Source organism: Panulirus ornatus, chromosome 33 (genome assembly GCF_036320965.1).
Source record: "Panulirus ornatus isolate Po-2019 chromosome 33, ASM3632096v1, whole genome shotgun sequence".
NCBI classification, from domain to species: Eukaryota; Metazoa; Arthropoda; class Malacostraca; order Decapoda; family Palinuridae; genus Panulirus; species Panulirus ornatus.
Window position 1 is genome coordinate 18,663,809 of NC_092256.1, and position 15,942 is coordinate 18,679,750.

Below are 15,942 nucleotides of genomic sequence, written 5' to 3' on the forward strand. Positions count from 1 at the left end.
AGGTGATTTTTTTCCGAACGTTGTGTTCTTTTCCTGGTTTGATGTGGGTGGGGCGAAGTGTCTTGATGTGTGTGTGTGTGTGTGTGTGTGTGTGTGTGTGTGTGTGTGTGTGTGTGTGCGTGCGCGCGCGCGCGCATCTACTGTGTGTAATGGTAGGGATAGAAAGTAACAATGGCGACGTCTTATAACTTCTTATCCTGACACAGTAGGTCTCTCTCTCTCTCTCTCTCTCTCTCTCTCTCTCTCTCTCTCTCTCTCTCTCTCTCTCTCTCTCTCTCTCTCTCTCACAGCCGCTCCGAAAGACCGCCTTTCCCACAGGTGAGGCATTATACATAAGCCTTGAGCAGCCCATATAACATCACACACACACACACACACACACACACACACACACACACACCACAAGATGGCGCGACGATTGGGATTCGCCCTCGAACGATAATGATGATATACGTGAGAATTCATCAGTTACGGGTCGTGCGACCTCCACACACGCCGGCCGTCGGTATGGTGATATGAGCAATTTGGTCAGACTGGTGGAAGGGTTGGAGGGGTGACTTGTCCAACGAGGGACACAGGAAAACCAGATACTCACCGGAATATTTGCCTTCCTTACTCAGGTCCATGTCTTAACGGAGGAGGTAATGCACCTCTCCCCACCCTATCATATATATATATATATATATATATATATATATATATATATATATATATATATATATATATATATATATTTATCAGCCTCTAGGTCTAATAAGGTGGCACTCTTACTGAGATAACTTAATGAGGTGTGTCCCCCTGCATATCCTTTTGATGACGTACTTAGACTCGTACTCTATCTTTAGCGATGACGGGAGATGATAACATAAATCGCGTCCGGCGCAGCTCAAGTATGACGCAACGTCGTCTACGGAGAAAAATGGAACGCGCCGATTGACGTACGTAGAGAGTGTATTTGTGGCTTGCCTTACGGAAATACAAGAGACGTGTACGCATAAACGCATCAGGTGTGGGGTCATCTATAGCTAAGAAGTGAGGTTACTCTGCCCATTTTCTTTAAACCAATCAACCGGAAAGATTTCTAAGATATTTTCATTACGACGAAGTCTTTCGTTTGTCCCTAGTTAGTAGAAGGATTTTGTTTTTTTTAAGGCTTTTGGTTTTCTTAGATGTGTACGATGTTTGTGGGACGAGGACCACGTCAACTCGTCAGCGACACACGTCAGGTGTTTTTGTAATCGCTTATATTTTTTGCGCACAGGACGAGGGGAGAGTTCCACGTCAAGTGTCGTAGGTGTATGTATGTATGATGACAAGTGGGTGAGATTGTACCGTGTGTACATACGTTTTGTGACGAATATCACAGCTGACTCTTTCTTCCTAGGCTTTTTTGCAATGCATCTCAAAGAACTGTATTTAGGAACCTCCTACCTCTTTCTATACTGTCTACTTCATTCCTTCATTACCTACCAGCTACCATCATCTAGTCAACTACCACAATCCCTCACCGACTACCACCCTTATCCTACCACCAACCACAGTCCCCATTACTCGTCCCTAACTACCTGCCACAATTACCAAGGTTGTTCTCTACCCATTTATATGTATTAATATGTTACTACTGCCCTTCTGCATATACTTTCGTGTTGGGTTATAAGGTTTGTTATTATGTCCTTCCCACCTACTCCCATGTACCTACCATATCCACCCACTGTCACCCACCGTCCACTCCATGTAACTCCACTTCTAAGGACCTGCACAAGATCCGCAGGCCATTCTTGGCATCCTGCATCTTGTAAGATGTTGAGCTATTTCGTTTCTGTTGACACCTCACTCGTCCCCAGCCAGCCACTCAGTAAACCCAGGTTTTTAGCTTTTGGTCTGCCTCGCATTCCTCCTGCGTCTTGGCCGTCGTAAGTGGAGCTGCGACTTCAGTCCAGTTAATGATTATAATGATAATATGAATTAGTTGTAATCATCATAAATACTACTTATCAATACTAGTCCTATTTGTGTAGACATCATTTTCATCAGCATATCTGTCAATAATGTAATCATTGTTGTAATTATCATATTAAGGCTTTCGTTAATTCCTTTATCATTCTTACTTTTATGTAAACAGAATCAGTTCCCACGAAGCGTAAATACTAACGAGCGATGTTTCATTTTCGTGTACTGTTGCAATATATTACGTTAGAAATGTGAAGCATCTGTTTTTGTGCTGAAAGTAAATGTACTTGAAATTTTAAAAAATTATTTTTTTTCCCGCATTTTTCTACAGATTAGAAGGAAAAAAATATAGTTACTATATACTTTTTCCATAAGACCCTTAGGGTTCCACGTGCCATATCCCACAATAACCATTGAAATGAGTGACAACAATTGTGTGTGTGTGTGTGTGTGTGTGTGAGCGAGTGTGTGCGCGGAGCCAAACCACATCCGCAGTCCGTTGTCGTAAATAACAAGCTCCCTTGTCGTTTGCAGTTTATAACGTTTCTAAATGGAGTGCGAAGTGACTATTGCCTGCTTGGTGTTTGCCTCCACGTCCGCTTGCAAATGAAATTATTACCGCGGAAAATGTTACCCTTGTTTACATTGTTCAAAGCTATAACCCGAGACAGTTTGGCGTGTTTGCGAACATTCTTCTCAGGTAATTGGCAAGAGTGTTTTACTGACAATGATCTTGGTACACAAACCTTCTGAACCCAGTACACGTGAGATATTACTTCCAGTACAACAGGTATAAGAATATTACACACCATCGTCTATGGTCGATTGGTTTATATACTTCGCAGTATCATATTAACGTCTCGACTTGAGTGATGTTGTTAGAGCTGACCTCGATGTTTGAGCACTTGAGTCATGCTCTTTTCTGACGTGGATTAAGATGTACCTGCAACACACACACACACGCACACACACACAAACACTATTTTACTATCAGTCTATCTACATATATATGGATTAACATAGTGAATAACTGTCATTTTACAAAAATAAAGTCACGATGCGAGACGAGAGTATGAGAACATGGGAATACAACAGCTCCCTGGTACGAAGGCAGGAGTCCAGTGCTGGCAGAGATATATTTTGACCTGTTTAAGAACCATCCCGTCTTGCCTATTTCACTGTGGGGAATTTCGGTTGTGAAACCTCCTCTCTCTTTTTTTACTACAGCTTTGGTTATCGATGAGTTATTGCTTCCAGATGATATGCCTTTTGAAGGTTAGATTGCGCTCTTTTTCGTACGAGATTTAAGCTTGATGGAGTTGTCGTAAATTTTACTGACAGTGTCGTAAAAAGGTGGACGCCAAACGGACAGTGGGTCCGAGACGGATCGTTTACGATCATTTAATGAAATTTATGACGTCTTTGATCCATCACGTGTAAGAATGGTTATCAATGGGGGACTTTGCTCAGGTTCCAACTATTTACATAAGGTTTGACACTGGTAGTTGTAACGCATGTATTCAGTACGGTAGGACAGTATAGCGTCAAATAGTACCGCAATTACTTCATGTGTGTGAGTAGTGTCTCTAATTGTAGGAGAAACCTAGCCTGTTTTCTGCATTCGTAGTGTCTCTAATTGTAGGGGAAACCAGCCTGTTTTCTAGTGTCTCTAATTGTAGGGGAAACCAGCCTGTTTTCTGCTTTCGTAGTGTCTCTGATTGTAGGGGAAACCAGCCTGTTTTCTGCATTCTCTGTATTTCATTTTCTGCTCTCTTAGATTCTTCCGCCCAAGCTTTCTCGTCACGTTCTGTCCCTCGGGATAATTGCTCTGACGTCTGACGATCGTGAACTTTGCGGCTGGTACTTATTAACCATAACCTCAGAGAGAGAGAGAGAGAGAGAGAGAGAGAGAGAGAGAGAGAGAGAGAGAGAGCTAGAAATATCTTGAACAGCTGAGGAAGGTGAACATTAGTGGCCTTGATGACTCTGGTTAGCTGAGAGGTCTCAAGATCAGTTGACCACCTCAAGCAACTGGTGCTGTCTTGCATGCCATGATTAACAGTAGAACACCCGGAGCCAACCCTAGGGCCTTTTACCTCCCTCCTCTCCATCCCTTTTCCCGCCTCTCTCCTCTTCATCGCCGTCCTAAAAGTTCCTTCCAATATTTTTCAACTCCCATGCCTCAGATCACCGAACGGTCTGCCACTAGGAGAAGGGGTCCGTGCCAGAGACGCACCTGGCGAATAAGACAAGCAAAAACAGTTCCAGAACACAAGCAAAACAAGTCAGATAAGGTTGGTGTGTTGCTCTGCAGACGCCATTTCGTGTTCTGGCAACAACTTCGAAGGGTGTCTGTGGGTGTCAAGTGGAGACAGGAAACCTGGGTAGGGTGTAGAAGATTGCAATGCTGAGTGGATAAAGACAATGACTTAAGGAAATAATGGTGTAATGGATTCCACAGAGAGATTTATGATTGATGTAAAAAAGAAATGGTGTAATGGATTCCACAGAGAAATTTACGATTTATGTTTGGGGTGTAGGAAGAGAAAGGAGAGCCAAAGAGGATGGCCGAAGTGAGGCAGGCAATAAGAAGCTTTAAACGATGGATATTTACAGATCTTGTCTCCCGTGCAAGTACCATCTCGTATCTGTTTTTCAGTTCTCAGTTGCAGGGTCTTGCGTGCAGGAGAGTTCAGCCTGAGCTGATATTCTTAGGATATTTTGTGTCTTGAGAAGAAGTGTAAGATATTAACGGCAGATCCCATTGAAGCAAGGAAAACTGGAACCCTCCTCGGCTTCCGACAGTAGTTGGCCCCTGCCAACACTTCCCACACCGTGAGTTTCATAATGTGGCCCTGTGGTAATGACATGTTCTAGCACCAGTATCGGAAACGCGGGCAGACAATAGCCATTTGTAATACGCCTACTCACTGCTACCCCCTGCTGAGGCTGTGGTAATGGTCCTTGGAGGACGACGACGATCCTTCTTCCGCGTCTACACTCCAGCTGTCGTCTGACGCAAGACCCGCTGCCCTGGCGCCCCACCTACCTACCTACCTCCTTCTCCTCTCTCCTGCTCCTCCCGCCGCCTCAGGAAGTGACCACGTCAGCCGGACATGAGAGATGCGTGGGACATGAATGGTTTAAACTGTGCGTATCACGACGCACTTCTCCCATAGACTCCCCACAGGGAAGATGTATGTGTGTGTGTGGGTGTATGTGGTTTCCTCTAGACTGGCAGTAATCCTTTTCACTCATCAGAGGGTCGTATTAAAATTTCACTCAAAGAACATCTCTGTTGCCTATTATGTAAATTGAATGAGATTTCAAGTTAAGAGCTACGCATGTTTTCTAAGAGACTTTCGTCTTCACTTTGCACTTATAAAGTATTTGCGTAGAATGCGATCAGTGACCGTGAACAAGAATGTTTTATCTGGTGGGCATTCGGGTAATTCAAAGTGACGGATGAACAGCTAGGTTGTCTGTGAGCCGCCTTCCCCGAGCGTTAGATCGGCAGTAATATAACAGTAATAAGTTATAAGTACATAGCTCATAGCGTCATTGCATAGCTGGGGGGAGACGAGAACGAAGGAAAGAAACTTTTTTTTTTTAATGACAAGGTATTACGTTAGAACGTTTTGTCGTGATGCCTGACACGAATTACATAACGCCAGCGTTGTATCAGTCGCCATAAAATTGGTGGAGCGGAGCACAGTCGCTGAGCGAGGATGGATCAGGGCTCCGTGGACGACAGCCGGCCCGATTAGATAACGCGTTGATCTTTTTGTGGTATAGTTTATTGCTGTCATGAATTACAGCGTGATAGTTCCACGTACACTACCGCTGTTATTACCGTAGTATTGCATGTGTGGGTTGGTCTACCGAGGCAGGAACAACCCTTTCCCCCACTTGGACGCTGGAACTCGGATTGTCAAGCCCGCCCCCCTCAACTCTCTCTCTCTCTCTTCCCCTCCCTGTCTGTCATTTCTTGAGATACACCGAGCATCATCATCATCATCATCATCATCATCATCATCATCATCATCGTGGCGTATACAAGGTTCAGGTCACTCTGTGTACCTGCCCAACTGAAGACTTGCAGACATCATTGACAAGTCAAATGTCTCCAGCTCCTCAGAAGTCAGTGGCCAACCCGTTGTCTACTTTGGCCGAAGAGGCGACAGCATCATCTCCTGAAAACCAACCCTCCGCTGGCGATGGGCGTACATATGAAGGCGAGTCGACTCAAGGGATGTGCGTGGATTCACCACCGCCAGCACAAGTGATTCGAAAAGGGTCACCCGATCTCGTAGATAAGCGAAGGGGAGGGGGACAAGTGGAACAGCCGATGCTTCGACAGTCTCCCTCTTCACAGGACGTCTTTCAGTACGACTTAAGCGACCCATCTTCCATCCCCTATCACGTCGCTACTATGAACGTGGACCCAAAGGATATACCCAACCTCGCCATGCGCCGCGCCCTTGGGAACGGCGTGAGCCCACACGTCATGAAGCGCATGCTGCCACGACCGTTGCAGCTTGGGGGCGTTCAGCAATCGCCTGTCGCAAGCCCGGCCTCCCCAAGATCATTGATCAACATGCCACAGAGTCCAAGATCATTGATCAACGTAGCACAGAGTCCAAGATCAGTGATCAACGCAGCACAGAGTCCAAGATCAGTGATCAACGTACCACTGAATCCATTTCGAATCTGGAACACTGGACGCACTCCCACAGCAAGCCCAGTTCTTCTACGATCTGGCCTAGGAAGCCCCGTCATCCGACACCAGCCTAGGTCTGTCCTGAGACGACAGTTCAGCCAGCCATTGTCTCATGACCAAGTAGCTTCTTCTCCTCATCGCAAGATATCAAACAAGTCGTTAGTCATCATCCTGGAAGAGTAAGTGATTAAGATAAGTTCTGTTGTTGTTAGTTTGATTGATGATTATGGTCTCAGCTGTTCAAAAGCCATGGATTTTCTTCTTCTGCTTCCTTTCTTATAGCGAGGATTGTGGCCAGTCTTTTACATACGTTGATCATGTATCCTGAGCTGATGGATTTTACTCATATGACACTGAAGTATAAGTGCTCCTTAGAAATATAGATATAGAGTGTCCTATAATCATACAACGCGCTGAAAAAAAGTAGAATTAATACATTGGCCTTACGTTAAGGAACAATTTTATCCTTTTTTGTAGACTTGTCGATCAAACCATAGGAGGAAAAGAATTATATTGAACCTAAAAGTCCCACAGACCATGTAGGTCCCTTACAGCGGTGTGTTTGCAGTTTGGGACGGGAACAAAAGTATCTGCTGGCGAACCCACGTGAACAGTAGTCCCTCGAGCTCTCAGTCTAATATCCCTTAAAGCCCGGAAATGCTCTCTCTCTCTCTCTCTCTCTCTCTCTCTCTCTCTCTCTCTCTCTCTCTCTCTCTCTCTCTCTCTCTCTCTCTCTCTCTCTCTCTCAAAGCCTCGAACCAGTGGCCCATAATTCCTCGAAATACTGCCCAGTTAATCCATAGAAAACCCTCAAAACCGCTCAAACCTATTGGTGTCAAACGCATTCCACTTGGAGTCCTCTCCCAGTCCATTGGAAATACGCGCATTGGTGGGGAGGGGGTGACTAATGTCCCAGATGTATATAAAGCATTAATTCGCAGCTTCTCTAGGTGAACATTTCTGTTTTCTTTATCAATCCTGCAAGACCGAAAACGGTGGAAACGCGTACGATATGAGAGGGCTATGAAGGCTCTGTCATAATCGAAGTTTGATGTGATATGTCACGACAAACTAGGTCGAAAGGTTATCCATTTTTGTGACAGTGTGCACGAACGAGCGGACGGTATGAATCTCCCTGTCTAAAACATCACTTATATTATTATGAAGGTTTAAGCGCCTGTAATTAAACCTATGGAACCATTTAAAGAGTATCGACTGGACAAATGAGTCTTGGGCATTCAAGAAATAGAGAGAGGTTTATTGGAGAATTCTCGGGAAGGATGACAAAGAAGAGAGGGTGAGTTGTGGAAAGAGTAGACTCGTGGAAAGAGTAGACTCGCAGTATGACAGATCCAAGATCTCAAGTGATGGTCAAGTCGAGCATTAACTGGACAGTTGGCTGTTTGGGCTTTAGGCTCGGAGGCTGTCAGCGTTACGTCACACAAATCACTCAAAAAAAATCTGCAACACGATAAGGTAGTCTTTATGTTTAAATCTATACACGCTCTTTTTTTGCAGTGCACACCCATCAGAGAATGAACGCAAGTGAAATTCGATTTTATAACAATGATTTATTACATTTTACTAATGACCACGGTCTGTTTAGACTGCGTCGATCAGCTATTGTTTAAGATGTGGTCATAAATATACACACACACACACACACATACACAAACTATATTAAGGGAATAATAACCCACTCTGTGAGGAATCCTACCCTTTTTCTTCCTCCGTGATCTCCTTATGACAGGTTGACGTTTATGAGGCTATAAATTACCGTGGTACTTTTTGGCCAAAGTCCCCGCCTGATACCATGATCCACTGTCGTCGGCAGATGTATATATGATTCTATTAATTGTGATTCTGTTATTTGAGTTAGAGAGGTTCGAACTTCCTGGTCTCTGTAATGGTGCTTAAGGTAGGTATATCCAAGAATATATGTTCCTAGATTTCCATGTATAATGCTCAAGGGTGTTCCTGTTTTGAGCTCGATGCTCTTGGTATGCTGAGGTAAAGCCTTCATTCTGCAATAATTTAATGTTGACGGTTCACGTCTTAAACATATAAGGGAAACTAAAGTATTACGAGCTGAAATCTGTTCAGTTGATTTATGTGACACATCAAAAGATCCGTTTAGTTGACTTGTATATAATCTGTATTCACCGAAAACGAATTCCTTCCATTCCTTGATCTCGACGCAATCGTGATCCAATATATTACAAGTATCTTATAATTAGATCCTGTATCATTATCGTAGCCCCTGTGCGTTGTACGATCTGCAGATAAAATCAAGAATCAGATCTTACTCTCTTTAGCCCAGACTGTATAAGGTAGATAAGATTGCAGAGAAACCCCAGATGGAGAGGATTTTCACTCGAGGAAGACACATTGGCGTTCATGGTACGTGCTATGCTAAGGCTCGATCCACAATATATAACCTTCCTTCGGTGATCATGTGGGGGGGGAGATATCATATCAAAAGTTAAAAAAAGGTGGGGAAAAATAATAGTACTCCCGTTATTCTCCTTTCCATCCTTGCACTGAAGATTTACGGAGGGTGACAAACTTTTGAGCTTGACTGTCCAATCCTGATCATAACGGGATGACCCCTTGGTTGAGAACGGTGGTCCTCCTCCTGGATATGTTGGTCTGGCCGTCAACGGACTAGGCTTTTCCAAGGGGTCAGTTCTTTGAAACCGTCGTGCTAAAGTGGTACATAAAAGCGACTGTGATAAGCCATAAAGGGAGGGTGTACCTAAAATACGTTCCGGTCGAAAAGCTCGGCTTGCTTTCTTCCAAATATCAAATTGTCTTTCTCGACAAAAATTAAGGTTTCGAAGCTCCGTAGATTGCATCCCATTTAGCCATTATCATCGGGATTAAGAGTGTTTTCTTATCAGCTCTTATCATTTGGAATGCATGTCTTCCACCGCCCTTATACAACATTTGACTCGTTCAGTATTGTTATATTCATGACGTTAATATGATTGAGAGTGTAAAACACTAAATATGGGCTTTGAAGGGGTGGTGGAGGACCTTTGTAAACTTGATATCTTGATTTTGAAGAATGTCTGGATTGATTGGAAGACCTAGAGGCTCGTTATCTTAAGGAGGGAAACCAATATCTTAAAGAGATAGTGCCGGGACTTTCCATGACCGCTCCTGAGTCTGTAATCAGTGAAGAAATACGGATGTTATGTTGGTCTTATCGCCTGGTGACCTATATTCATTTCTGAATTCATTGAGATAACATGATGGAAGAAGGCTACTGTAGGTAGGATTCTTGTAATGATTAACTTACTAGTTATTTTTCTTTTTCGCGATAGAATAGTTAGTTGCAAATCAGTTCAAATTATGGTATACTATACATCATTATCTCGTAAATGAGCCATGTATTCTTCTCTTTTCTGATTTTCCAGGGGTTTTTGGATTATGCATCCCCCAAAATGCATGTCTAAAATCGGAGTGATTTCCTGTTATATCCCTGCAACATTGTTTTCGTACATCTACCCATACTCCTCTTTTGTTTTTAAAGGGTTTGAAAACAATATAAGAGCTTTGACTCTCTCTGCTCGGGTAGTTGAGCCGTGGGTCTATGAACTTCAATAAAGGCCTTCCATGTCAATTCATAACAACCGTCCGAATAATCTTTAACATCATTTTTCGGTGGTCTTCATAATTTTCAGACGTGCATAACATATTTCATGTAACATGCATATCATCTTTCATATTTTTCCCTATTCTTTATTCTTCGCCATCTAGTGGCTCTTGGATGTATAACTGGATATTTTGGATCAGTACTTAAGGTAAGAAAGAAAAGTCTTCTATTAAGTTTTCTCTTGAAAAAATACCGTTAGCTATTACGTGAATGTTGTGCCATTTTTCTTGGAGAAACAAATTTACAATATTCTCAGAGGTAACTTTTTAATACTGACTAGGTTTCTCTTGTCCAAATGTTGTTTTGAATCCATTAAACGTTGTGATTAAGCCTTTAACCAACTTGCTCTGTATATTTCCAAATTAGTCCTTGTTCATAATTCTTTGTTGTCTAACGGCTCTATGACGCATTCATATATTCCAAAATAGCATATATAATAAGAAAGCCTTTCATTATATCGTATTTTAGCTTTGAAACAGAACATTTTTTTGGCTAGAGAATTACCCTGAACTATTGCGTGTATTTTTTCTTTTTTTGTCATTTTCCTTCAAAGGACAGATTTTCTGTTGAGGAACAGAGTACGACATATATTTCAAGGTGAATTGGATTCAGGGGTCGAAATGTAGTTTTTGTTCCACTGAGTTCTGTAAATGAACTTTGAAATGACTAGTGATATCTCTCACAGTAATTTCCTTTTTCAAATTAACCGCTATGTATTCGACCTGAGAGTCATTAATGCGTATATTTTCTGTCATTTCTAAAAGAAAGAAGCCTTTCAAATATGTTTTCTTCCGGTTTTGCAAAAGAAAAGAAAAAATACTTTTGCCGCGAATAATACCCTGCATTTTTGGTTATATTTCTTCAAAAATTGACTTGCTTTATTATCTTATTTGAGATCATGTCGTTTATATAGGTACATCACAAGTGTATTTATCACTTATATTTCATCTATAAAAAAAAAGATACTTTAGACTGGAAAGAAATACTCATTGCCTTGTTTTCTGTTCATTTTATTTTCAAGTACAATTCATAATATGAATTAAGTCAAAGTGCTGATAGATTTCGTGGACATTGATCACTAGAATGAAGAAGACAGGACAGAGTACATCCTGGTGGTAACAAGAGTTGTCTGGCATTTGTAACTAATAGAAAATTAGTTTATTAGTTCTCACACCACTGAACCTTTTCAGGTACATCATGGATTCTGAAAGAGTGATGATATATGTTTCAGGTTATGGGCATAAACATCCTCGAAGATTCCAAAACATAACTATTATTGCCATTAAAATCTTACGTGTACTTTGGATTTTGGCTTCCATATCAGTGTGCTCCTGTATCCATAACCCTGTCATCAATCAATCAGTATTAAGACAAGCAAGTCAGTTACCCTACCCTCTCACCCCTTTTATGATCTGTTTACACGCTCTTATACAAAGACCCCGTACGTGATCCCAGGGCAGTATAAGGTTTAGCTACCACTTTCATTATACCACACTGATGAGAACCTTTAAGCTGGTTGTATATGAGGGTCTGAGGCTTGAAAGATCACCCGCTAGAATCCACCTCCCAGGATTACCCCGTTCATTCTGATCGTCTTTTACGCTCATGTGAGATCATGTTTCCAAATACCTTTCATCATCGTTTATACTGACTTTCCTCGCTACATACCTCGTCGTTTTTTGCTGTGATTATTGCGTTCGAGTGTGTCAGCACACGTCAGAGATATGCCTTCACTATTGAATATAGAATCGAATATGTTTTCCATCTCTGGACTATTGTATGATACGCTTCGCGTATCTCTGGTGCATTTGCTGGCTGGTTGTTTCTGGGTTTCGCTTTCACAAGGTTACGCCGCGAGGAAATGAAGTCACCTATGACAAGGCTGTATCATTACGAGTACAGGGTCGTCAAAGAACTTCTCACTCCAAAGGAGCCCATCATTTTCCTGCTCCTGAAAGTAGCGCAGCCTCGGAACTGCAAAATGGTCCAAGAAAAATTATGAGTTCACAGGCTTGAATACTCCTTTGCTCCATCCTTCATCAATATCACTTTGTCAGAGTAAAACACACCCATATTTGTGTACTGAAACACAGTAAAGGCTCTTGTATATTCCGCCACAGGAAGAAATTCAATTAATTGACTTCGATTTACTGTTTTATAGGCACGAAATACATGAGCAGTTGTTGAGATCCTCCAGTCTTCAGCATCAGGCGAAGTGAACGGGCGGACCTGCATTATCTTTCCGACTATCTTCACCTTTCTAACTGCCTGGGATCCCCAGACATCGTATCGACTTTTTTCTGTACGAGTTCTTCCCCAAGGGCAACATATGTGATGCGAGTGATGGTTGTACCTACAGCCGGGTATGTGAAAGGTTCCCGGTAGATTCCGTAACCACTCCCTCTTCTTTTTTCTTTTTCACCCACGTCTCGGAGATCTGGGCTGATCTAACATTCCAGCAATACATCCATTCTCTCTCACGGTTGATGAACACTGCCCTCCATTTCTACGGGATGTCGCCATTCATCATGAGACACGGGGGTCGCAGAATGTGATTTCCAGCGTTTATTTACGTGGCTGTTCTTTGGTGCAAGGAAGTAGAGCTACGCATGGTTATAAAGATATGCCTCGAATCGGTTCAGTGATAATCTTACAAGGAAAAAAGAAAGAGACTGTTTACTCTATAGACAGCTGATTAACCATCTGAATTGTGGCTGGAGACGGTGTTATTACTGGCATCTGGATGATGATGGTAGAGAGATACCCGCCCATAAGATAGTTTACTGAGAGTTGAAATCATAATGATTATGTCGACCGAGGTTAATCACATGGATAGAAAAAAATGGTTACTTCTCCCAGAGTTGGATTCCTGGTGAAGTAATCGATGAAAAATCCTGGCCACTGGGTGGAGGGGGTAAGGGGCACGTGACTTTCGCCTTCACTCTCGCCCCCCCCCTCATCTTCAACCCTCACATTCACCACCACCCCCATCCCCCTTCACCGTCTCCTCAGCCCCTTCACCGTCAGCTAGACACCTTCTCCCTCCTCCCTTCTTTACATCACCGTCACCACCACCACCACCACAGCATCTTTACCACCACCTCTACCACACAGCCTTACCGTCACGCCACACCTTCCACAACCAACCCCTCGCCATTATCATCGCTATAGTAGCCACAGTAATACGGGTCCTGACCCTGCCAAGCTTTTTTTCGTATAGCTCGCAATGATTTTCTTCTTAGCACAGATTCAGACAAGTTATTAAAAATCATGTAAAAAAAATCCCAGTTATCACTTCGTTAGCAGTTTTGTTAATGGGTGTCATTTAACCTTTCTTTCACATCTTAATTAACAAATCGTGATATGTCAGATGTAGAAAGATATCATGGAGACAGCGACGAAGTATAATAAAAAAAAAAAAAAATATATATATATATATATATATATATATATATATATATATATATATATATATATATATATATATATATATATATATATTCCTTTTCTTTTTTTTCGCTTTGATTCATTTTGCTAAGCATTATAAAACGTTTTTTTCTGCACACACACACACATGCACACACACACACACACACACACACACACACACACACACACACACACACACACACACGCACGCAATGATGGAAAGTTGGGTGGTGTCCAGAGAGAAGGAGAGATATTGTAACTCGTGTGTGTCTAGGGAGTATGATTTCAGATGGTCATATATCTGCTGAGGTGGACTCTTAAGACTGGCTTAGAAAGGGCAGCTGTTTAATGCCTGTCGGGTTTACTGTAGAGTGAATATGTTATGTCAAATTCGTGTCTGCAGTGGGTGAGAGATTGTGGAATATAGTTTGTTGACAAAGGTTCTACCATTATCTAGCGACCTGGAGGTCTGTGGATAACCATTTTCCTCTTATCCCGCTCGCGTAGCGTTGGGCTCAGCTCCCCCTGGCCTCGGCTGTCAGAGGAGTCAGAAATGTGGGTCAGTAAAGGTCACATATCTTGTAGAGTTCTCCCTTGATGAAGAAAAAAGAAAACTATGAATAATTTTATGAATAAATTTGAAATGAACGTAAGCAATTTTTCGACCTATTGCTATTAACTGATTCTGTCGTATTTTATCTTATTGCCATGGCATTTGATTTTTCGTTTTCTTATATTTTTATCGCCAGTTATATTTACCTAATATATTAAAAAAGGACTGTCCTTACATAAATAACTACACCTGGTGAGAAGGAACAGAAAGACTTTAGAAGTTATAATGAAGATTCTCCTAACGATCATAGACCAATATGATTTAAGCTTAGCATCATACGAAAACGTGAACTAAGCTTGGCATCATAGACAAGGCACCTCGTATGAATCACAAAGGGTCTTGTGCAACCGTTTCCCACAACGCGTAGCGCCATAGCCGTCTGTAGGCTTAAGCTTCGACATAAATACTTTACCGTGGGGGGGGGGGAGTTGTGTTTGTCCTTCCTTGCCAACAGTGATGCAACATTCTGAGCCTTGACATTTGCAGCGACCGCGGAAACTCTCCGATGCGTTTAATTGAGCGCGTTGCGGGCGGTTCCATCCTATTGGAACAGCTGATGATGGTGCGGAATCGTGCGAATGTGTGTGTGGATCACACGTGGAGCTGTGAGGAGTGTGGAGTGATAGAGTAGGTGGACTCCTGCGAGAGGCGTGGGTTCCTTGAGGAGGTAGACCTTTGAAAGGTGTGGATGATGGACCAGGTGGATCTATCAGATGTGTCGGGGGGGTGGAGGAGGTGGACGTGAGAGACGTGTGGGTGCTGGACCAGGATCACGGGCGAGGGGTGAGGATGTTGACCTTTGGGTTCAGGAGCATGAGAAGACATTGGAACCTGGGTTCGATGAAGCTTAACCTCGGCGTGGTAGAGAGCGCGAATACAGAGCCAGTGGAAGCGTGCGACGTGACTTATGGACTTTGCGTTCTACATTTTAGGACTAAGTGAACGTTCCATTGCAGGACTAAGGGAACGCTCCATTACAGAACTAAGGGAACACTCCATTGCAGGACTAAATGAACGTTTTGTAGATTACGCACTGGAGTTTGGGAAGAATGCTGGAGAGTTGGGTAAATGAGGCTCTCAAAAGGACAAGCCAGAGAGAAGTGTACATGTGGGGAGATGGGAGTCAGAGTCAGAAGGGTAATATATATATAAAGATAGATAGATAGATAGATAGATAGATAAAATGAACTATATTACTGACTCACCCTCGCAAGGCCACACCGCGTATGGAAAGTTACCTTTGGCAAAATTGTATCACTCTTAGTGGAGGAAAAGGTGTATAGTCTTGTTCAAGAACTTCTCCCTCCAAAAGAGCCAACCACCTCCTCGTCATCGAGTGTAGCGCAGCACATTTATATATATATGAACGCTGGGACACGGGAGGACACACATACAATAGCGAGTCAGGTGTGTATGGTACTTGGATTTAGTTTCTCTCCTCAGAGCTGTTCTACGCACGACTGATTTTTGTGCCATGAAACCATCTGCACACCTCCCCTTCCTACCGTCCACGGCCGCCAATGAACCCCATCTCCCTCCCTCACACCCGGTTTAAACCAGCCCTCCCAATCT

At 42.8% G+C, this 15,942-nt stretch overlaps 1 protein-coding gene across 1 annotated transcript; it reads left to right on the forward strand.

Annotated features, from left to right (window-relative positions):
• The first annotated feature begins 5,672 nt into the window (after positions 1-5,672).
• Positions 5,673-15,442, forward strand: LOC139759667 (uncharacterized). Its single transcript, XM_071682072.1, has 3 exons — positions 5,673-6,849; positions 14,857-14,942; positions 15,327-15,442. The coding sequence occupies exons 1-3, from the start codon at positions 6,071-6,073 to the stop codon at positions 15,440-15,442; spliced, it is 981 nt and encodes a 326-aa protein (XP_071538173.1). The 5' UTR covers positions 5,673-6,070.
• Positions 15,443-15,942: the final 500 nt, after the last annotated feature.

Bases quoted from the DNA above. Each gene is read 5' to 3' on its own strand.
- LOC139759667 (XM_071682072.1), top strand. From the start codon at position 6,071: ATGTCTCCAGCTCCTCAGAAGTCAGTGGCCAACCCGTTGTCTACTTTG. The intron at 6,850-14,856 runs GTAAGTGATTAA...TGACATTTGCAG, and splicing joins TTAGTCATCATCCTGGAAGA to CGACCGCGGAAACTCTCCGA. The intron at 14,943-15,326 runs GTGCGAATGTGT...GTTCCATTGCAG, and splicing joins GCTGATGATGGTGCGGAATC to GACTAAGGGAACGCTCCATT.